Source organism: Theileria equi (assembly GCF_000342415.1).
Source record: "Theileria equi strain WA chromosome 4 map unlocalized gcontig_1105316255039, whole genome shotgun sequence".
NCBI lineage: Eukaryota > Apicomplexa > Aconoidasida > Piroplasmida > Theileriidae > Theileria > Theileria equi.
This window is the reverse complement of record NW_004668229.1, coordinates 59,774-77,058: the sequence shown is the minus strand read 5'-3', so window position 1 is coordinate 77,058 and position 17,285 is coordinate 59,774. Positions and strand designations below refer to the sequence as shown.

The 17,285-nt window shown below is 37.3% G+C and overlaps 7 protein-coding genes across 7 annotated transcripts, besides 2 other annotated features; 2 read left to right on the top strand and 5 right to left on the bottom strand.

The window, feature by feature from the left end:
- Nucleotides 1–35: 35 nt before the first annotated feature.
- BEWA_051600 (conserved hypothetical protein) lies at nucleotides 36–3,189 on the top strand (the record flags this gene model as incomplete). The annotated part of the gene is made up of 4 exons (XM_004832503.1): nucleotides 36–306; nucleotides 380–484; nucleotides 524–651; nucleotides 832–3,189. The coding sequence occupies 4 exons, from the start codon at nucleotides 36–38 to the stop codon at nucleotides 3,187–3,189; spliced, it is 2,862 nt and encodes a 953-aa protein (XP_004832560.1).
- Nucleotides 2,115–2,135: a sequence feature (AT_rich).
- An 84-nt stretch (nucleotides 3,190–3,273) lies between the features above and the next one.
- Nucleotides 3,274–3,756, bottom strand: BEWA_051590 (hypothetical protein; the record flags this gene model as incomplete). The annotated part of the gene is made up of 1 exon (XM_004832502.1): nucleotides 3,274–3,756. One exon carries the CDS (start codon nucleotides 3,754–3,756, stop codon nucleotides 3,274–3,276), a length of 483 nt encoding a protein of 160 aa, XP_004832559.1.
- A 495-nt stretch (nucleotides 3,757–4,251) lies between these two features.
- BEWA_051580 (conserved hypothetical protein) lies at nucleotides 4,252–5,976 on the bottom strand (the record flags this gene model as incomplete). Its single annotated transcript, XM_004832501.1, has 6 exons — nucleotides 4,252–4,380; nucleotides 4,423–4,526; nucleotides 4,563–4,778; nucleotides 4,813–5,071; nucleotides 5,106–5,205; nucleotides 5,246–5,976. The coding sequence occupies 6 exons, from the start codon at nucleotides 5,974–5,976 to the stop codon at nucleotides 4,252–4,254; spliced, it is 1,539 nt and encodes a 512-aa protein (XP_004832558.1).
- A 769-nt stretch (nucleotides 5,977–6,745) lies between these two features.
- BEWA_051570 (hypothetical protein) lies at nucleotides 6,746–10,103 on the bottom strand (the record flags this gene model as incomplete). Its single annotated transcript, XM_004832500.1, has 1 exon — nucleotides 6,746–10,103. One exon carries the CDS (start codon nucleotides 10,101–10,103, stop codon nucleotides 7,002–7,004), a length of 3,102 nt encoding a protein of 1,033 aa, XP_004832557.1. The 3' UTR covers nucleotides 6,746–7,001.
- Nucleotides 8,914–8,993: a microsatellite.
- Nucleotides 10,104–11,380: 1,277 nt separating the features above from the next.
- On the top strand, nucleotides 11,381–12,745 carry BEWA_051560 (conserved hypothetical protein; the record flags this gene model as incomplete). Its single annotated transcript, XM_004832499.1, has 4 exons — nucleotides 11,381–11,471; nucleotides 11,513–12,140; nucleotides 12,175–12,373; nucleotides 12,419–12,745. The coding sequence occupies 4 exons, from the start codon at nucleotides 11,381–11,383 to the stop codon at nucleotides 12,743–12,745; spliced, it is 1,245 nt and encodes a 414-aa protein (XP_004832556.1).
- A 34-nt stretch (nucleotides 12,746–12,779) lies between these two features.
- BEWA_051550 (uncharacterized protein) lies at nucleotides 12,780–13,841 on the bottom strand (the record flags this gene model as incomplete). The annotated part of the gene is made up of 1 exon (XM_004832498.1): nucleotides 12,780–13,841. The coding sequence occupies one exon, from the start codon at nucleotides 13,839–13,841 to the stop codon at nucleotides 12,780–12,782; it is 1,062 nt and encodes a 353-aa protein (XP_004832555.1).
- Nucleotides 13,842–13,851: 10 nt separating this feature from the next.
- BEWA_051540 (conserved hypothetical protein) lies at nucleotides 13,852–16,906 on the bottom strand (the record flags this gene model as incomplete). The annotated part of the gene is made up of 2 exons (XM_004832497.1): nucleotides 13,852–14,118; nucleotides 14,153–16,906. 2 exons carry the CDS (start codon nucleotides 16,904–16,906, stop codon nucleotides 13,852–13,854), a joined length of 3,021 nt encoding a protein of 1,006 aa, XP_004832554.1.
- Nucleotides 16,907–17,285: the final 379 nt, after the last annotated feature.

The following is a 17,285-nucleotide window of genomic DNA, read 5'->3' as shown; positions in this document are numbered from 1 at the left end:
TTCACAGGAAACAGTGTCGTGGATGAGTAGCGATTATGTATAATGGGTACCTATATAGACTCGTAGTACTATTCCTGGCGTTATGTCTTCTTATCGCATACATCTCTATTGTTGACGAAACTAGCGTTAAATATAATGCTAGAAGGAAAATCTTGTCGGTTCTACCATTGGACAACCTTCCAAGTGTAGTTGATAATAAGACGCAATCTTTGAATAAATTCTATTCATTGGTGCTACAAAGTATCGCAACATGGAAAACTCCTGTAGGCTACAAAGTGGCTAAGCTTTGTCTTCAGTCGGGAAATGGTATGTGTATACATGTGTGATTCTATTGGTAGCTATAGATGTAAATATTTCATATCTTCACCATAAACTACAGATTCTTATGATTTACTAACTATAAAGGAGAAAATAACGGTAACTTTGAAAAAAGATGTTAGACTTGTAGTTGGTTTAGCAAACGATAACTCGAACATTCATTCAGGTATTCTATAATCTCTAAGCATTTCATGTTTCCTTATAGAGTCAACAATTCACTCCAGGATAAATGATATGAACATATGGAATGTAAACACGTCAACATATGTTTATGTAAAATCAAAAAATGTGTTTGCAATTTCTATTGTACTTTTGTTCGTTGTTGTTCCTATGGTATTATATTGTAAAAGAGACAAATGGGTTTATATTTTTATGGGATTATTAATATTACACTCGGCTGTTTCTGCAATTTCAAAATGCATACCAATCGGAAGATACAACTTTCTTACAGTACTGGAACTTTTTGCACGCATTCTGATGTTATTACTCTTTTCAATGTTCTATAAGATACAGATTTCAGTTTTGAGAATCAATAACAATCTCCATGAAATATTTTATAGACAGTTCTCAGACTATTCCCTGCTGATTGCCTCGATTCTCCTTTCATTGTTCAATTACAGGATAATTGTAAATGTGATTTTCTGGTTTATATGGGCTCCAATACTTCAGTGTTATGTTTTTAAGAACTATAAAGAAATTATAGACGATCAACAGCAAACTTTAAGATCTCAGGAACATGTTAATTCAATTAATATTGAGCTTAAAGATGAAATTGAGGGCGAAGAAAATGTAACTATTGAAAAGAAAAAAATGGATTATTCTATTCTCTTTTTATTCGTGCATATAGTCTTGACATTTGTGGTTATGGGATATTCTAGGGATTCTGGAGCTGATACCGCGACTAAAAGCATTTATAAATCAGTGAAGTGTCCATTTAATGTGCCATCCGCTCCTACATACATGCTGGGTGAACTACACAGAAAAAATGATACATTCTCAATCGATATTGAACACAAAAATATGGAAGCACAAATTAACGAATTATACGAAATATCGTCTACATCGGCTCTTAGCCCCTGGGTAGACTCCATAGTAAAATCGGTAAATGCAAATAAAACGACAATTTTAGTCAAGGGAAATAAAGGTGCAAAATATCAAATATATAAGGAACAGACAATCGATGATTTAAAACAAGTGTTATTCATATTTCAAGGAGACACATATTTTACTGTTATGGAAGCGGATTTTACGCAAGAAAATTGCGATTATAAAAATGTTGATATGCTAAGTTTTAAACTGGGATGGTCAATAGGATTGAGGATTTTTACCATATTAGACTGTTTTACACTTTTAGCTTGTTTAATATTGCATAGAAAAACTCAAAAGACTAAACTTAGGATAGGATTGATTGTTAGCTCACTCGCTGTTAATATAGGATTGATACTTGTTCTTGTCATCCTTATACCAATGAAACTTTCTAGTATACATAAAGCTACTGAATCTGAGGTGATAAGTTCTGTCGGACCAATATTTCAATTTATGACACTTAGGAATTGGATGACATTTTTTCTGTTTTTGAATCTTATATTTCTTTTAGGCTATATTTCAATATCTGTTCCTCGTTCTTATCTTACATTTAACATAAATATGACAGCTATTAAACGTCCCATAAATATAAATATAGCAAATCTATTGATAATTTCTTATCAGGGATTAATTTTAATGTTAATGGCGGCATGTATAGGAACATCTACATTTGGTTCAAACCTACCAATGTACAAAAATTATTTTTCTGCATTAAAATATTTATTATTAATGACGTTTAACAAGTTATATTTAGATCAAAAAAATATTGCACTGTGGATTTATTATAGAATTTGTATTGTGGTATTTTACATCATAATGTTAACAGCTATAATTGCAACATTTTATTTCGGGAGCCAAACGAAGGATTTACCAGAAAATAAAAATTTTGAAACATTTACAGATCAAGATTACAATATTAATGTAGATATAAAAGCCACACGTGAAGAACTTATGTATTTTAAAGTATTTCTAAAAGCTCTAGAAAGTTACAGAGAACATAATAAAGGCAACCCAGAACATGTCGACAGTATAGAAAAGTTTATGGAAACGTTTACTCAGTCACAAACTGGATTACATAGATTAAAATTTAATACGACACAACATGTTTATTTGGAAAGACTAAAAAGGTATCTTATATGTATAATATTTTTAAGAATAAAGATACACTATTCCGAAAATAAGGTAGAGGAATTGGAGACATACAGTAAAACGTTGCACCTTAATAGTGAGAGAAGAAAAAATTATCTGATGTTACTTGAAAATAAAATTGAGAGTACTATGAAAGAACTCCAGAGGTTTAAAGATTCTAATGAAATCATTGAAACAATAAAGAAAGCTAAAGAGGTTTCGCAGGAGGAAAAGTCAAAAAATGAAGAGCCACGAGAAACAAAATATAATTTGGAGGATTTGGAAAGTTTTATAACAAATCCAAATGTTAGTAGGCAAGTGGATGAAATTGAACAAGTAAATCAGGAAGAAACACCCGTAGGTGTCCATCCAAAACTACAGCTCAACACTTCCAATTCACAGGATCTAGCACCTCCAGAAGTAACTCTCCACGAGCAAATTGAGTCTTCCAATGTCACAGAGGTGAATGAAGTCAGACATACTATTCCTGCAGAGTGTACGAATCAGACGGAAAAATCTAGTGAGGAAACAGGTCGAGAATCCACAGAAAATTCGGGTTCTAGTGGGCACATACGTCGTAAGAATTCTATAAAGGAAAATAAGAAACGCAAAAATTCCAAAAATATGGGAATATTTAAAACTAGCATTTTAAAGTGAATCAATTTTTAAATCTTCATTTTTATGGGATACCTTAAATTATAGAAAGGAGATAGTAGTCATTCACTACTCTACTGTTAAAGCTTATAAACCTACATTCCTTATACCTTTTTTCCTGCTTCCTTTGGAGAAAACTGGTTTGAAACAACTTTGATCTTTATGCGATTGTTTGACTGGTTGACCCTGAACATAGCCATACTGATTTGCAGCAATATCCATATGGTCCACAAAGCTTATGTGCGTATTATAACCTCTATATATGTCTCTGTGTTGGTAGTTGAATGAGTTGTTTCCAGTCTCTGAAAAATTGTTCATGGAGATTATACCCTCAAAGGGTGGTTGAAGTGTTTGTGCAAATTCTCTGCTTGCATGATCTCCATACCAACTATTATTCGAGTATGGATTAAAGCCTAGCACTGAGTAGTCAGGAGTTTGAAGAAATCCTGTATTGTTGCTGTCTGCATCTTCATGCTGGGAATTCCCCTTGTCCTGTAGGGAAGAGTAGTAATCAATGATGTAACTCTGGGCATAGTAAGAATACCCATTTGTTTCATTGATATCTTCCATCTTTATATAAATGTTACATTCCCACAGATTATCACCAACTTGTACTAGGTGGTCTTCATTCCTACTCACAGGTTCTGTATGAGTTCCATGTTCTCCATACATTGTCTCCCTTTGGGGACTGCTCACATTCATACGCTTTGAATTATCCCTAACATGGGTATAACATCTGTATTCTCCTTGGAAGCTATCGTAACAACCCTGTAAACTAGGCTTTTTTATGTAAACCTCAATGCTTTTGCACTCTGCCATATTATGGATGTTTCGGTAGAATGTAACGCATAATTTTCAATTAAAGTACTGACATTTAGATGTGTGTGCAGAGAGAATGGAATCTTGCCAACTTTGGTCAGGTGCACCGTTTATTCCCATGAATCGCTAGTACCGTAACTATATACACATTAGGATCGTATGTCTACAATGTAATTCTGAGCTCGATGAATGGACTAGTAATGGTAAATAATCCGTATAGCAAATTCAGAGTATAACGATAAAATGTTAAAAGAGGTGTTTGTCGTTGAGTTTTTCTAAAATATACAATAACGTGCGATCATTCTTGGAAGCTTCTCTAGCCTTGTCATAGCCTTCATTTACAGCCATTTTGAGTATCCTTCTCATCTCGGGATTCTATGTTGGTATATTAACAAAACATGAGACACAAATACGAACCTGGATGGATTTGTTTATCATGCTTTGCAGATTTGTATCCCCTGAAAGTTGGGCCTTTTGCTGTAGAACTAGCAAAGATGGGTCGGTTTCGATATGTTCACTCTCTAATTTATCAATGGTTGTGTAAATAAACAACATACCTTCTTCTACATCTTCTGCCGCTTTAAAATTTCTGTTTACATCCTCATTTCTAACATTTTTATCTTCTGTAGAAAATTTTACTTGTTGGGAAAATCCGTTATTTAATCCAAACATTGATGCTAAATCCTTCAAAATTGAAAATCCATTGCCCAAATTCATGCCGTCCATCATATTGTCACCGTGTAAATCACTCATGAAACCCTCAAAAAAGTTTCCTGCAAAACAACATCTCATTTATAATCGACAAACCTTGATCATCATTCATCATGGAATCATCAAAAAGCTCCTTGAATGAATCACCGAAAATAGAAAACGCATTAAAAGGGCCCAAGTTAGTATTCCTTATTCTTTTAATTTTTCTTGCAGGTGGAACCTTTGGAGCCTCCTCTACTTGAGGGAAAACACGTGTGTAAGCTAGCCTGTTTATGAGTTGTTCATCACCGTGGCAGTCAGAGATATCAACTCCGGAGCTTAAAAGTTCTTCCCTGACTGAAGATATATAGTCATCCTACAAAAATATGCCATAAAGTATTTAATCGTACCCTTAAATCTTTGTTATCTTTAATATTAATATATGCTGTGAAAATGGAATCTACTTCACTCTTGTAACACTCAATTGTTTGTTTTCCCTCATTTTCGTGTCTGCAAGTATCACGTGGAACAAAACTTGTTTACAACTTACTTTGCAGCAGGAAGTTTATTGTTTATATTTCTTTTGGCTTGCAACTTGGCGTAGAGATTCACAATTTGCAGGTCATCCAAATTGACTGTATCTATATCGAATGTTTTTAGGCCGTCGACCAATGAGGAAATAAACACTTTTCTTTCATTATTTGTGCAGGCACTATATTCCTGTGTATACTTTCCAAGATATTTCTGCGCAACTAATGTATAATCTGGATCACTTTCCAGTAGTCTGCTTTCAAGATTCTCCTTTCCATAAACATTCAGCTCAGCTACTCGTTTTATAACATCATCCGGTTTATTACAGCCATATAACGATATTCCCTCATCCACTAGCCTCTTTTGAAGGTCGTTAAAGGTGTATTTTTTGTTCTTTAAATCAGAATATATGGAGGAAATCTCCTTCTCTACGTCATCAGTACCAGAATTGGCTTTGTTTGAGAATAATGGACTAATGTTTACCGCATGGTCATATCCATAGTCGCAATTTATGCTGGGATATCCATTATGGTTTTCACGGTTGCTAGTACGCGAGCTTTTATATGGATTATCGAACCTTCTACCAAGCCTTGTGTGATTTATGAATAATGGTGTATATTTAGCTATAATTTGACCTCTAAAACCTTCATTTGCATGGCTTTGCGATCCGTTGTTGTTAAGGAGCAAACTCTGGGTGTAATAAATTTGTAAAAGGTATACTAGATATATACAAGAGTATGTATACAACATTTGTGTAAAATTCGAACATTATAAATGTACAAGTATTATGGAAAATGCTATTTGTTAGACATCTATGAACCAAGAAGAGAATCCCCCAACACACCAGGCGAACCTATCCTGGGCAAAGCAGTACTTTTATCACTAGAGGAGTTCATAGCCACCTGTACATTACCGCGTTTATACGTAGACTCTGTATCTTTAAAAACTGTTGATGATATCTGTTTCAGGTTGTGTCTTCATTCTCTAGAACGTTTAAAATCTCTTTTCATCGAGAAAAACTACAGATCGACAATTGTGTAATGATGCTCTCTATTCATATCTGCGACACTGTCTTGGAATTTGGGGGTCGACTCAGGCATAGTCTTTACCAGAGCGATGAAGACGGGTGTTGCAGAAAGGCTGGGTGCCCTAAACACATATTATACATATAGAATGTCGGAGGTATCCTATAAAACGTTGGAATGTATGCATCATTTCCTAAGTGGAGATCATGAACAGATTTACCATTTTGATGCAGACACTCTTAAACGCTATCGTACAACACTTTTGTTCCCAGTCATTTTATATTGACTACTTCTCCAGTTTCACAAATCGTAAAATCATCCGAGTGAGTCTCTCCAGCGGTGGATATCCTCAATCAGTATCTCCCACGCACATCTTGTCACAGCATGTACATGCCTATACAGTACATAGTCCACGGTTCAGCATAAAACGTCCCCAAATGAGTACTAGAGGAACCCTGCTACAATATCACACGACATAAGTAATGCATGAAAACGGAAGTAGAATAATTTAAGCCTTACGGCCACAGATTGTGGTAGTTTTCCCACTAAGACAAGTGTGTGTAAAAAGCTACTGCATTGAGCTAATCCATTGATATACGGAATGAATGGTGGTTAAAATAACTCGCCCATAAAGGTGAAAAGGCCTTTTTTGGTCGTGTGAAGTCTCGAAATTTGCTAAATATGGTTTAAAACTCCATCTTATTTCCGTGTAATTAAGTGTTTTCATAATCATTTTTCCTTAGAATTAGCTTAACTTTCAGCTATGTTCTCTGCTTCTTCCGCTGCTCTTACGGACCTTTCAAGAGTCTTAAGATGGCGTTGGTAATCAGACTCAATGATTTCAACCCATTTACTACCGTCACGGTATTTATACGCTCCAGTGAGGATACCATCATCCATAATAGACATAAGAGCCAATTTAGCACGTCCATCAATATCAAATGCCATTGATAAAAAGTCACAGTAAGTCGATTTTCCTCCTTTCCAGATTTCAACTCCGCTATCCACGATACTCTGCACAGAATAGTCTGATCCGGGGCGATATGTCTTACGGAGTGGAGAAGAAGATACAACGGTACAAGAGAACGCACTAGTTGGATGAGAAATGTCCAAAACCACATGTTTTTTGGCAGCGCTAGCACTCGAAGATAAAAATCTACTCCCAAGGGCATCAAACTGTATGTTCTTGTCAGCCTTGGATGCCTTGATTTCAGAGGCAGATGGGACATAGGAAAGTTGAGCACGTATGGAATTTAAGATATTCTCAAACCTCTCCTCAGTAATCTCCAGCCAATTTTTACCTTCACGATGGCGATATGCCATATTCATAAATTCGTGACCTGTATGCCTAATCTTGGCCAACCTATGACCCTCCAGATCGAAATAAATATAAGCTTCTAAACAATGTTCACGTCCCCTACCTTGCCATATCTCACAACTATCTTGAGTAATCCTAGGCATAGCATAACCCTCCTTTGGAACAAACTTCAAGCCTAAAGCTCCATAGTCCGAAAACTTTGTTACGGTGGCGGCACGTTTATCCATGGCATCTAAAGTAACATCAATTGATTTGCTAACTCTATCAGAATTCGGGGTTGCAGGCATGGCGGGTCCATGGATAGTTGTGGTTATAATGTCATCATCAGACTGTTGCCCTTCTCTTGCCTTAAGCGTTTCAAGATATCTATCCTTAGCAGTCTTCTTTAGCTGTTCAATCTTTTCAGCCCTCTCTTTCTTCCGTGTTATTAGTAGGGTATATTTATCTGCGAGAGTTTCTGCATCATCAGTGGAATTAATTGGCATATCCCCTCCGAATACATTGTTGAAATCGACAATCTCCATGGTACCTAACCTAGTAAGTATAGCATCGTATTGGATCTCCTTCTCTAGTCTGTGCCATTTTTCACCTAATTTTATGTAAAACCATGAATAGTAATGTCCCTGACGACCTTCCCTATTTGGATAATAGCACAATTGCATTAAATAGGGTTTTCCATTATCATAATGAACCTTTAGGATATGACATCTCTGTACATCCTTTTTATTGTTTTTACTACTACCTGGTTTCCCCTCCCAGATGACTTGATTACCATCTACGACCTTCGTAGCATGGTAACCAGGTTTGGCGATAAGGAACTTTGTAGGGACACCAACGTAATCCGTTACAAAATGCTTAAATTTCTCACTACCCTCGGTACTCCGTATATCCAGGGTAAAAACAGATCTAAACGGGGTACCTAATTGCATAGCCTGGAAAGTCTTAGTAAAATCTTTGAAGCTTACAACCTTCAAATCTTCTCCAGCAAACTTCCTAGAATAAACACACTTCAATCCATCAAACTCTTCAGTATGGAAACTTACATAAGCAGGCCTGCCATCCTTTATATTTACGAGGAAGTATACACACTTGTCACCAGGTTGGCCTTCCCAAATATGAAGGTCCCCATACACAACTTTGGTGATGACGTAGTCACCAACTGGAAAAAACATCTTTGTTGGCACATCATCATAGTACGTATCAAACATTTGACATCTCGTTTCATCCACGGTACCAAGATTAACGGTAACAGGAACCACGGGATTCAACCTCAATACCCTCCTTACCTTTGGAGGCATCTCCTCTTCTACAGGCACATCATAGAGATCACGTGCTGGTGATGGTGGCTCCGGTTCGGGTTCCGGATCTGGTTCAGGCTCAGGCTCGGGCTCTAACTCCGGTTCAGGCATTTTCTTGGGTTCGGGCCTTGGTGGGAACCTTTGTATAGTTAGGCATTTCTCGTGTTCCAAAATAAACCTATGATATTTCAAGTGACTGTCTGTCAAGGTAAGCAGAATAACCAATGTTCTATGATGACCAACATGCATTTGAGCGCTGTAGCACTTATCGCTACGTTTTGGGTGCAATAAATTAGGTTCACCCTTCCACAAAATCTTGTCTCCATGTCTAACTTTATTGATACGGACCCCATCCTTTGGTCCAAAGTAATAATAGATTGTATTAGGGGTGATATTTCCGTATAAGTCGATCAACCTATCGTTTGGTCTTTCTGTAAGGCTGAGAGCCACAGAATTGTACGGATCGCGGAAAGTAGTAGTCTCTTCAGATGTACCAACATATGATTCGCCTTCCCTTACTACAAAATTAAAGTCTATAAATTTGGTATTTGTTAGAGTCGAAAGAATTATCAAAGTTTTAGACGACTTTGCAAAGATTTCGATAAGATAACACCTATCATAAAACCTTTCCTTATCATTGTATCTAGGTTCTCCAATCCATAATTCCTTTCCTCCATAAACAACCTTCTCAATATACAACTCCTCCTTAGGTTCAATGACACGATATGTATAATCCGTGTAACGATGCTGTGTAAGTTCTATGGAATCAGTCCAATAGTCGCCCATGAGGTCCAGCATAATAGGCGAACGTGGGTTAAGCGAACGCTTGAAAAGTTTCATGCGTGGCTTCTCAACTCTGACTCCTGAAATGTCACTGGTATCCAGTGAACCATCAGATAGCCATGGATTTGAAGGCTCAGGGGCACCCAGTGTCTTGAGTGAAGGTGGCTGCTCTTCATCAGACTCACCAGCCGGAGGCAAAGAATCCTCCGATTCCCCGGCAGTTTCAGCTGACCTACCGGTCGACGAGTTGTTTTTATCCTTATTAGAAGAGTTATTTTGTTGAATCTCATGTTCTGCAGGTTGCCCCGGCGTTACGGGAACCGACCCGCCTTGTTGATGTGTCTGTTGCCCAGGAGAGTTTGAGGGCGCATTCGATGTTTTACCTTGGGGATCTGCAGCATGAATCCAATATTCGTTTATTAAAAATACTAGTATCACAACCAAAATCCTCATTTTCGAGAAAAGGAAGTGATTCTTAAAATACAAACTGCATTCTAATTAAAGCTCATATAGTAATGCGAAAGAGACAATTCCCCCTCAATAAAGAAACCCCCAAAACATATACTTAATATAGTTCATTATGGTACACTTCACCTAGCTCCGGAATAGGAGAAGGAATAACAGAGAAAGGAAGGGAACATACATGGGGCCAGTCGCATGGGAAGCTTGAGAAGGGGCAATTTTTGTGTATGTTACAGTAAATCGATGATGATTTGCAATAATTTCCGAGGGTAAGATCATGAACACCGAAATTATACACGGTTGTGAAATAAGGTGACAATAATGCAGCGAAGGAGACATCCATATACATGCTGCCTTAATCCAGGTACCACCACCAAAAAGAGAAACAGATATCAACCATATCAAATTTCTTCATTCAAAAATATGTAGAAGGTTCTCATGTTCCTGCATTCTAATCTCAAACGGGGAGATTGTGCAGTAGCCTAGCACCTAAACCCAGACATCTACCCAATGTACAGCGACAGTTTTGTATATACTGTCAAATTTACGTTATTTAGGCACTAATTTATTGGAGTAAATAGCAGCTGAGGGTCCGGTGTATTGTGTCTTACGCACTCGTCTATTCACTGCCATTGGTTCCTCACCATGTGGTTCAGTGGAATTATACCAGGTCTAGGAGTCCATTTTGTCTAATTTTAATTAATTATAAACCAAATTTTCCATAAGTACCAACTTGGAGGCAGATGTTATTCAACAAGAATCTCTGTTCCCCAGTAAAAAGGTGCATTTCTCGAGCTTTAGACTATCTTCTGTAGATTTTTACGGCTCTAATATCCATTTCGTCCTATGGCATATGGGAAATGCGAAATGTCCAAGGAATCTTTTCTCTAATCCCTAGTCCACCAAGTATCCTTCAGAGCACTGAGATTAGCTATTCCGGCGTATACTACCCTTCTATTCATCTCAATTCTAGCAAATACCTCGCAAGGTCTAACCTGCCAGAAATATGGAGATTTGAAAATCGAATCAGGTATGCTCAGTTCCATATGGATAATTAATAACAAATGGAAATAATTTGTTATGACATTGTATTTAATCGCAGAGTGAATGTCACCTTCCAAGAAAACTGGATGCTCCGGTGGGAAATTTCCCATAGTACGGCAAACGAGAACAATGGCGCCATTTAAGATAAATAATAGAAATGTGTAACATAATGTAGAATCCATAGCTCTAAAATAACACCTTTTAATGCTCACATATTATACGAGATGCAGAAAATCAGGAACATTTTGATAGACAGGGTCAAAAATGCAACTCATGAGAACTTTCCCTCGATTGTTCGAAAAGCTATACACGAAGGTATCATCTATCTTTGCTAAACCTTGTTTTAACAACTGTAGGTGTTGTAAAACCCGAAGACTTGCGCTACTTTGCTGATAGAACCCGTGACTTTTTAGACAAACTTACCATTCCTCAAATCACTTCTCTTCTTCACTCATTTTCCCTTCCAATTTATCGCAATTTTGAGTTATTTACTAATCTAACCAATAGGCTCCATGTATTGCTAAGTGATTCTATACCCTCGGTAGAAGATAACATCAAAATCATAAATTCCTGTGGAAGACTACGTTATACTTGTTCACATGTCTTAGATATACTGGTAAAGCATTTGGAAGGTGATATGGATCTAATAAAACCTAGGTCAATGACCGCAATTTTACACTCTCTAACTCGCCTAAAATATCACGATCTAAAGTTTTTGGAAAAACTGGCTGTGTGTATGCTATCTGGGCTTCCACAGCTAACTGAAGTCGAATTTGCAAACTTTTCTATCGCTGTATCAAAGGTGTATGTGCAAATAAACAATCAAGGAGAATCAGATGCGGAAAAAACTCCCAGTGTCGAGCAAGGGGAAATCATACTTTCAGCAATAGTTACAGAAATATTGAACAGAGCACCTTTGATGTCTCCAATGGACTCGTTGAGGCATATAATTGCACTTTCCAATCTCAAGAATGTGCATGGAGAGTTCGTTCCTCTTTAATCTAATCCATATTTTCAGGAAAAACTTAAGTACATGTGTAACTGAATTAGCCAAGCGGATAAATTGTGCGGTGTTATATTATGAGCATTTGGTGCTTCTTTTAGAGTGCCTAGTTTCTCTTAATGTCTACCTTCCGTCATTTTTATTTCCTTCATTGATACCAAGCATTCTAGACAAGAGAGATGATCCGAAAATAGCAAGTAATATAACTTTGCAGGTGAGTTTTCATCCTAGCATGCTGTAATTAAAACACCCTTTATAGATTGAACTGAGACTCCTGGATTCAATAACAACATTTCCCAGCATAAACGAGTCGTGTAATATTCTAGTGGAAAACATCTCAACAAACATTTTAAATCTCCTGGAGGAATCACCACAACTGATAAAATATGTATTTGAAATATTCAACAAAATGCAATTAGACACAGACGATTTGTTGCAACAACTAGAGTCACTCTTGGAAAACAAACCAAAGTTTGGAAACTTTTTGGACAAAGATGCCAAAATTCACATTTCAACGTCGATCTCTAAATCAAGTCAACAATGGCCCATAATTTCAGACCTTTTAGACAAGAATAACATGCAATAATAAAATTTAATTGTTTGCTCCAAGAAAGCATATATTATACATTTCTCTCCATTACAAATCTATCATAAAGCTTCTCAAACCGTGTTCCCTTTAGCATGTCAAATGGCTTCAGTACCTTACATTCCCAAATATAAAAGTAGTAAATATATGAAAAGACAATTGCTGCAATATCCCCTCTTGAAAACTCACGATAAAGTAAAAAGTTTTGCAGCATAAAAAGGTATGGAATGTATTCAGCTGGAACATAAAACAAATCAAAACAGTTCACCATATTTCCTTCGTTCAAACGTCCCCAAAAGTAGAGGATGAATGTATGCAAATGGTAAGCCAAACTATCAAATGTTGTCAAGAATGAATTTTTAAACAATTCAGATTCCAAAAATGCATACAATGAAATAGTAACCATACCAAATGATAAAAACTCGAGAAATTTTTCCGGACAGGTACACATGGCTGTTTCAACCGAGGACATGTATGTTGCTACAGATTGTGACATTAAAAAATGTGCCATCCACAACTGTCCAAAATAAAAGTATGGAGTGAATAAACGCCAAGCCTGTCCACACAATAATCCTTCTTTGCTATATTGCACACAATCTAGGGGGAAATTGTCATTAAAAAAGTACGATGCAAATGCAACTAGTGTAGATGTCGTAAGATAAAATGCGGTAACAGGAGGAATCCTCAAGAGTCCTTGTACCAATCTTGAAATGTAAAAATGATCACGAGATGCCAAAAATCCATGAACTTTGCCCACTATGCTTCTTATCTTTTCCTTAGCACTTTTAAGTGTAATGCGCGAAATATCTGTTAGTTTACGTGATACATTTGATATAACTCGTGATAGTGTTTTATCTGATCTCTCTGAAAGTGTAGATAGATTTGGTGAATTAATAGTTGCCAGGCAAGGTGAGGTATTTACACGTGCTAATTTGTACTGTACATGTTGAAATCTTGGCTGCACTTTATTTGCCAATATATCATCTCTGTATGCTCCATAATATAAACCTGTGGTACCAGTGTAAGGTTTTAGAACCCTGGAAACCCTTGCATATATACAAGCCACAAAACAAGACAAAAACAACAAATTCACCATTCTAAGTAACTTAAGCTCTAGACGACACCAATACTCGTTCAGCCAAGTCTAAAGAAAGTTCATTTCCAGCGTTATCCTCAGCATAAATTTTAGCCAAATGCCAAATTCCTGGAATCGAGCCTCTAGGAAGTACATGAACGTGTCTAATCGTTTGCCAACCCTTAGAGTTAGCAAATCTAGGATATGTCAAAACATCAGCGCCAAATGGATCCCTGAGTTTAATCCATACAGTAGATATACCGCTCTGAAAATCGCCCAATTCAAATGTTATTGTAACCTGTAATTCTTCATTAAAATGCATGTATACAAACCTCAGTTTCTCCGTTTGGAGCCCTTGGATTCGTAGGTCTGCTAGATACAGCTATGTTACGCACTTGTGGAGGTGAATTATCCGGGTTTCTTTGCAAGCTTGTAAACTGCACAAAAGGTCCAGTTTTATCAGGCCACTGGAGTAGTTGAGAATTACCAGCCGAATCGTAGCTTGTTATTCGTGTAAGATAGTAACTTCCTGTCCTAGAAGCACTGCTTAAAGGGATATTTGTTGCAATTTGGTAGCAGTTAAAGAGCCCTGAACGAGATTCCTCAGGTGTTAGGCCAAAATAGTTGTCTCGTCCGGAAAATTTGTGTTTATTCAAGGAAACTCCATTAAAATTTGCGGAAGTACCCTGAGATAGGCAATATTCTGTCGGAACCTTCCTGGAGCCGCTCCACACACTCGTACGCCAGCCGTTATTGGGTTCAATGGGCGTATTTACCTTCATTCCAGAATAAGCAGCCAAGGAATGCTGACTAGTTGTACTGCCATTAATGGCTGCGTAAGCCGTGTTTGCGTCCTTAAGCTCTCCGTCATCAACCAATAGCCATGTGGTTCGTACGATATTTGTATTTCCCTTGCTGATTAGTGCTACTCCGACTGATGAAATAATAGCCCTTGGATCCTGATAGTCCTCAGAGCCATTGTTAATCCAAACTCTCAGTCCAAAATCTGATGTTCCTACGTACCTTACCAAACCGTTATCATCTCCTACAACAATTTGGTCGGTGGTCCATATTCCACGTTTCATGTATTGGTTCATTACAATTTCTGTGGAAAAGGTGTGTGAACATCTATGATTGCTCATTGAAACATCGACAAAGGTGCCACTCTCGGAAGCAAGCCTAAATCTAATGTATGTAGCGCATGTATCCGGTCCATGGTCCAACAACTTCATATTAAACTTGACCTTCTTTGGTTCATTTATTCTTCCGGTAACATTTACATCAATCTCTTGTAACCTTCCAGAGAACATATAGTCTGGGTTGCCCAGATTCAAAACCTGGAATTCGTGAGAAGCCTTGACAACATAATATGAACCACCCATAATGTGATTCTTTACAAAATCATATTTCCTTGGTGCTCTACTACGCAACAACCTCGGATTCAGAACATAATCTGCCAAACTGCATGCAAAGTCTTCAGAAGGGTTCTTTTTGTGTGCATAGGCCCTTACAAATTCAGTCTGCTGTCTAGTCGACCACCCATCTGGGTCTCTTGGATCCTTGACCCATCCACCAATTTGAACCCATTTCGCACGTATATCTGCGGGTATTGTGTTAAAATCAACAAAATGGGCAATTTCATGCAAAACGAGCTGAGAAACATCAGGGTAATGGCGGAATCCACACTCCATAAATTCAATATAAGAATCAACATTCGGTCCACTAGGATATGCAATTGCAGGTGCTGTTGGTTCCTCTGGGTTTACCATCCCATCCACACGTCTCAAGAAATATTTCAGACCCTTCACCTTGTGTAATCCTAATGGATATTCCATCCAAGATGTTGCAATTTCAACAAGTTCCTCTGGATGTTTAAACCATGACTGATAGTGTGTACTTGGATAGCGAGAAATTCTAGTACCTGTGCGGATCTTGTGTTCCAATTCATAAGGTTCCAAAATTTCTACATTGTGCAGCTCTTTAAACAAGTGCTTCATATAGGCTGGGTTGTGCAAACATATGGCTCTAATCACAGCCTTGTACAAGCGTCTTGAAAAATAAAATCCATTGGATTTTTTGTCAATCGCCTGCTTGTTTGAAAACTTAAAGGCGTCCCTGGAAATTTGCACAACTTGTTCATATTCGGAATCTTGATCCCTATTAGTGTATCTGGTTATTTGAACATCCTGTGGATATAAAGCTTCATTTGTTAAAAGCCACTTTTGATTCTTTCTCCATTTAGAAAGCCTATTTCTCATCCAGGTAAACTTGGAAATCACAGACAATAAACGGCTAGCATACTCAGAACCCCAAACACCGTGCAATTCAATACCAAACATCAACTTCAGCTTTGCAGCTGCATCTGACGAATCAACATGGGCTGATACATTTCCTTCGAATGCCGTTAATAGGGACGCTTCATCCTGTGGAACTTTGTTAACATACTCTACACCAAACTGTGATACATTTTGTAGCTTCCAGTTGTAACTATATATTGAATCATAACCATTTGCAAATTTAACCTCTAGAATACTTGCGTTTGTATCATTGAGAAATGGACATTTAGCACTTTTGCAAGGAACAGGAACTTTTACAGCACCGGGTAAAAAGTATCCAATGCCTTCAACCTTCAAGTAAAAAGTCCCACGTGGAACTGAAAAGGTAAATCTGGGTGAGTTCACATCGACAACTTGTTCAAGTAACATGTCATATCTGCTGCCATAGGTTGTTCCAACCATAACGGTGAGTGGTTGGTCCTTAATCAACCCTTTTACTGTTCCAGAAATCTTAAAATTTAATGATTTTTTGGAGGCAGTTACAGAGTCATGATTTACTCCCGTAGACCCTGTCGCAGTATGTAAAAAGGAGTATACACTGTTTCCAGCTCCATCAGCAATCTCTACTGGAGTAAAAAAGGATCCCAATTCAGCAAAGGTTAATCCTTCATTAGTGTAGTCATTTGGAATATGGTCACCATCCTGCTGCAATTTTGAAGCAAAAACATCCTTGACTTTGATTCCACTAGTAAAGGTCACGAAATTAATGGATAGTACAAACGCTACCCCAAAAAAGAAATAGTTATGCATTTTGAATGTTTTTATATCATATAATGTATACAATTTTTATTGTTACATACTAAATTATTCTTTATTATAAAGTATAAAGTGTGATAAATATAAACTAAATTCATATATAGTTTTCAAATTCACGTTCTATTTGAGTCAGAGGAAGTGGTTGAGTCTGATGAGCATGCAAGGAGACTTTTTAGGGGCTATAAAACAAGGGCTAGTAACATCTAAAAGGCTAACTAGCGCCAATAGGTGCCTCAAATTGTTATAAGGTCATTTAACTTATATTCCATGGCTATTACAGTGGTATATATAGAGACGGTTTAAGCAAAGGAGAGCCTTGCCTATGAATCAAAAATCTAGCTATGGATGTCTAATACCAATTTTAGCTACCAAA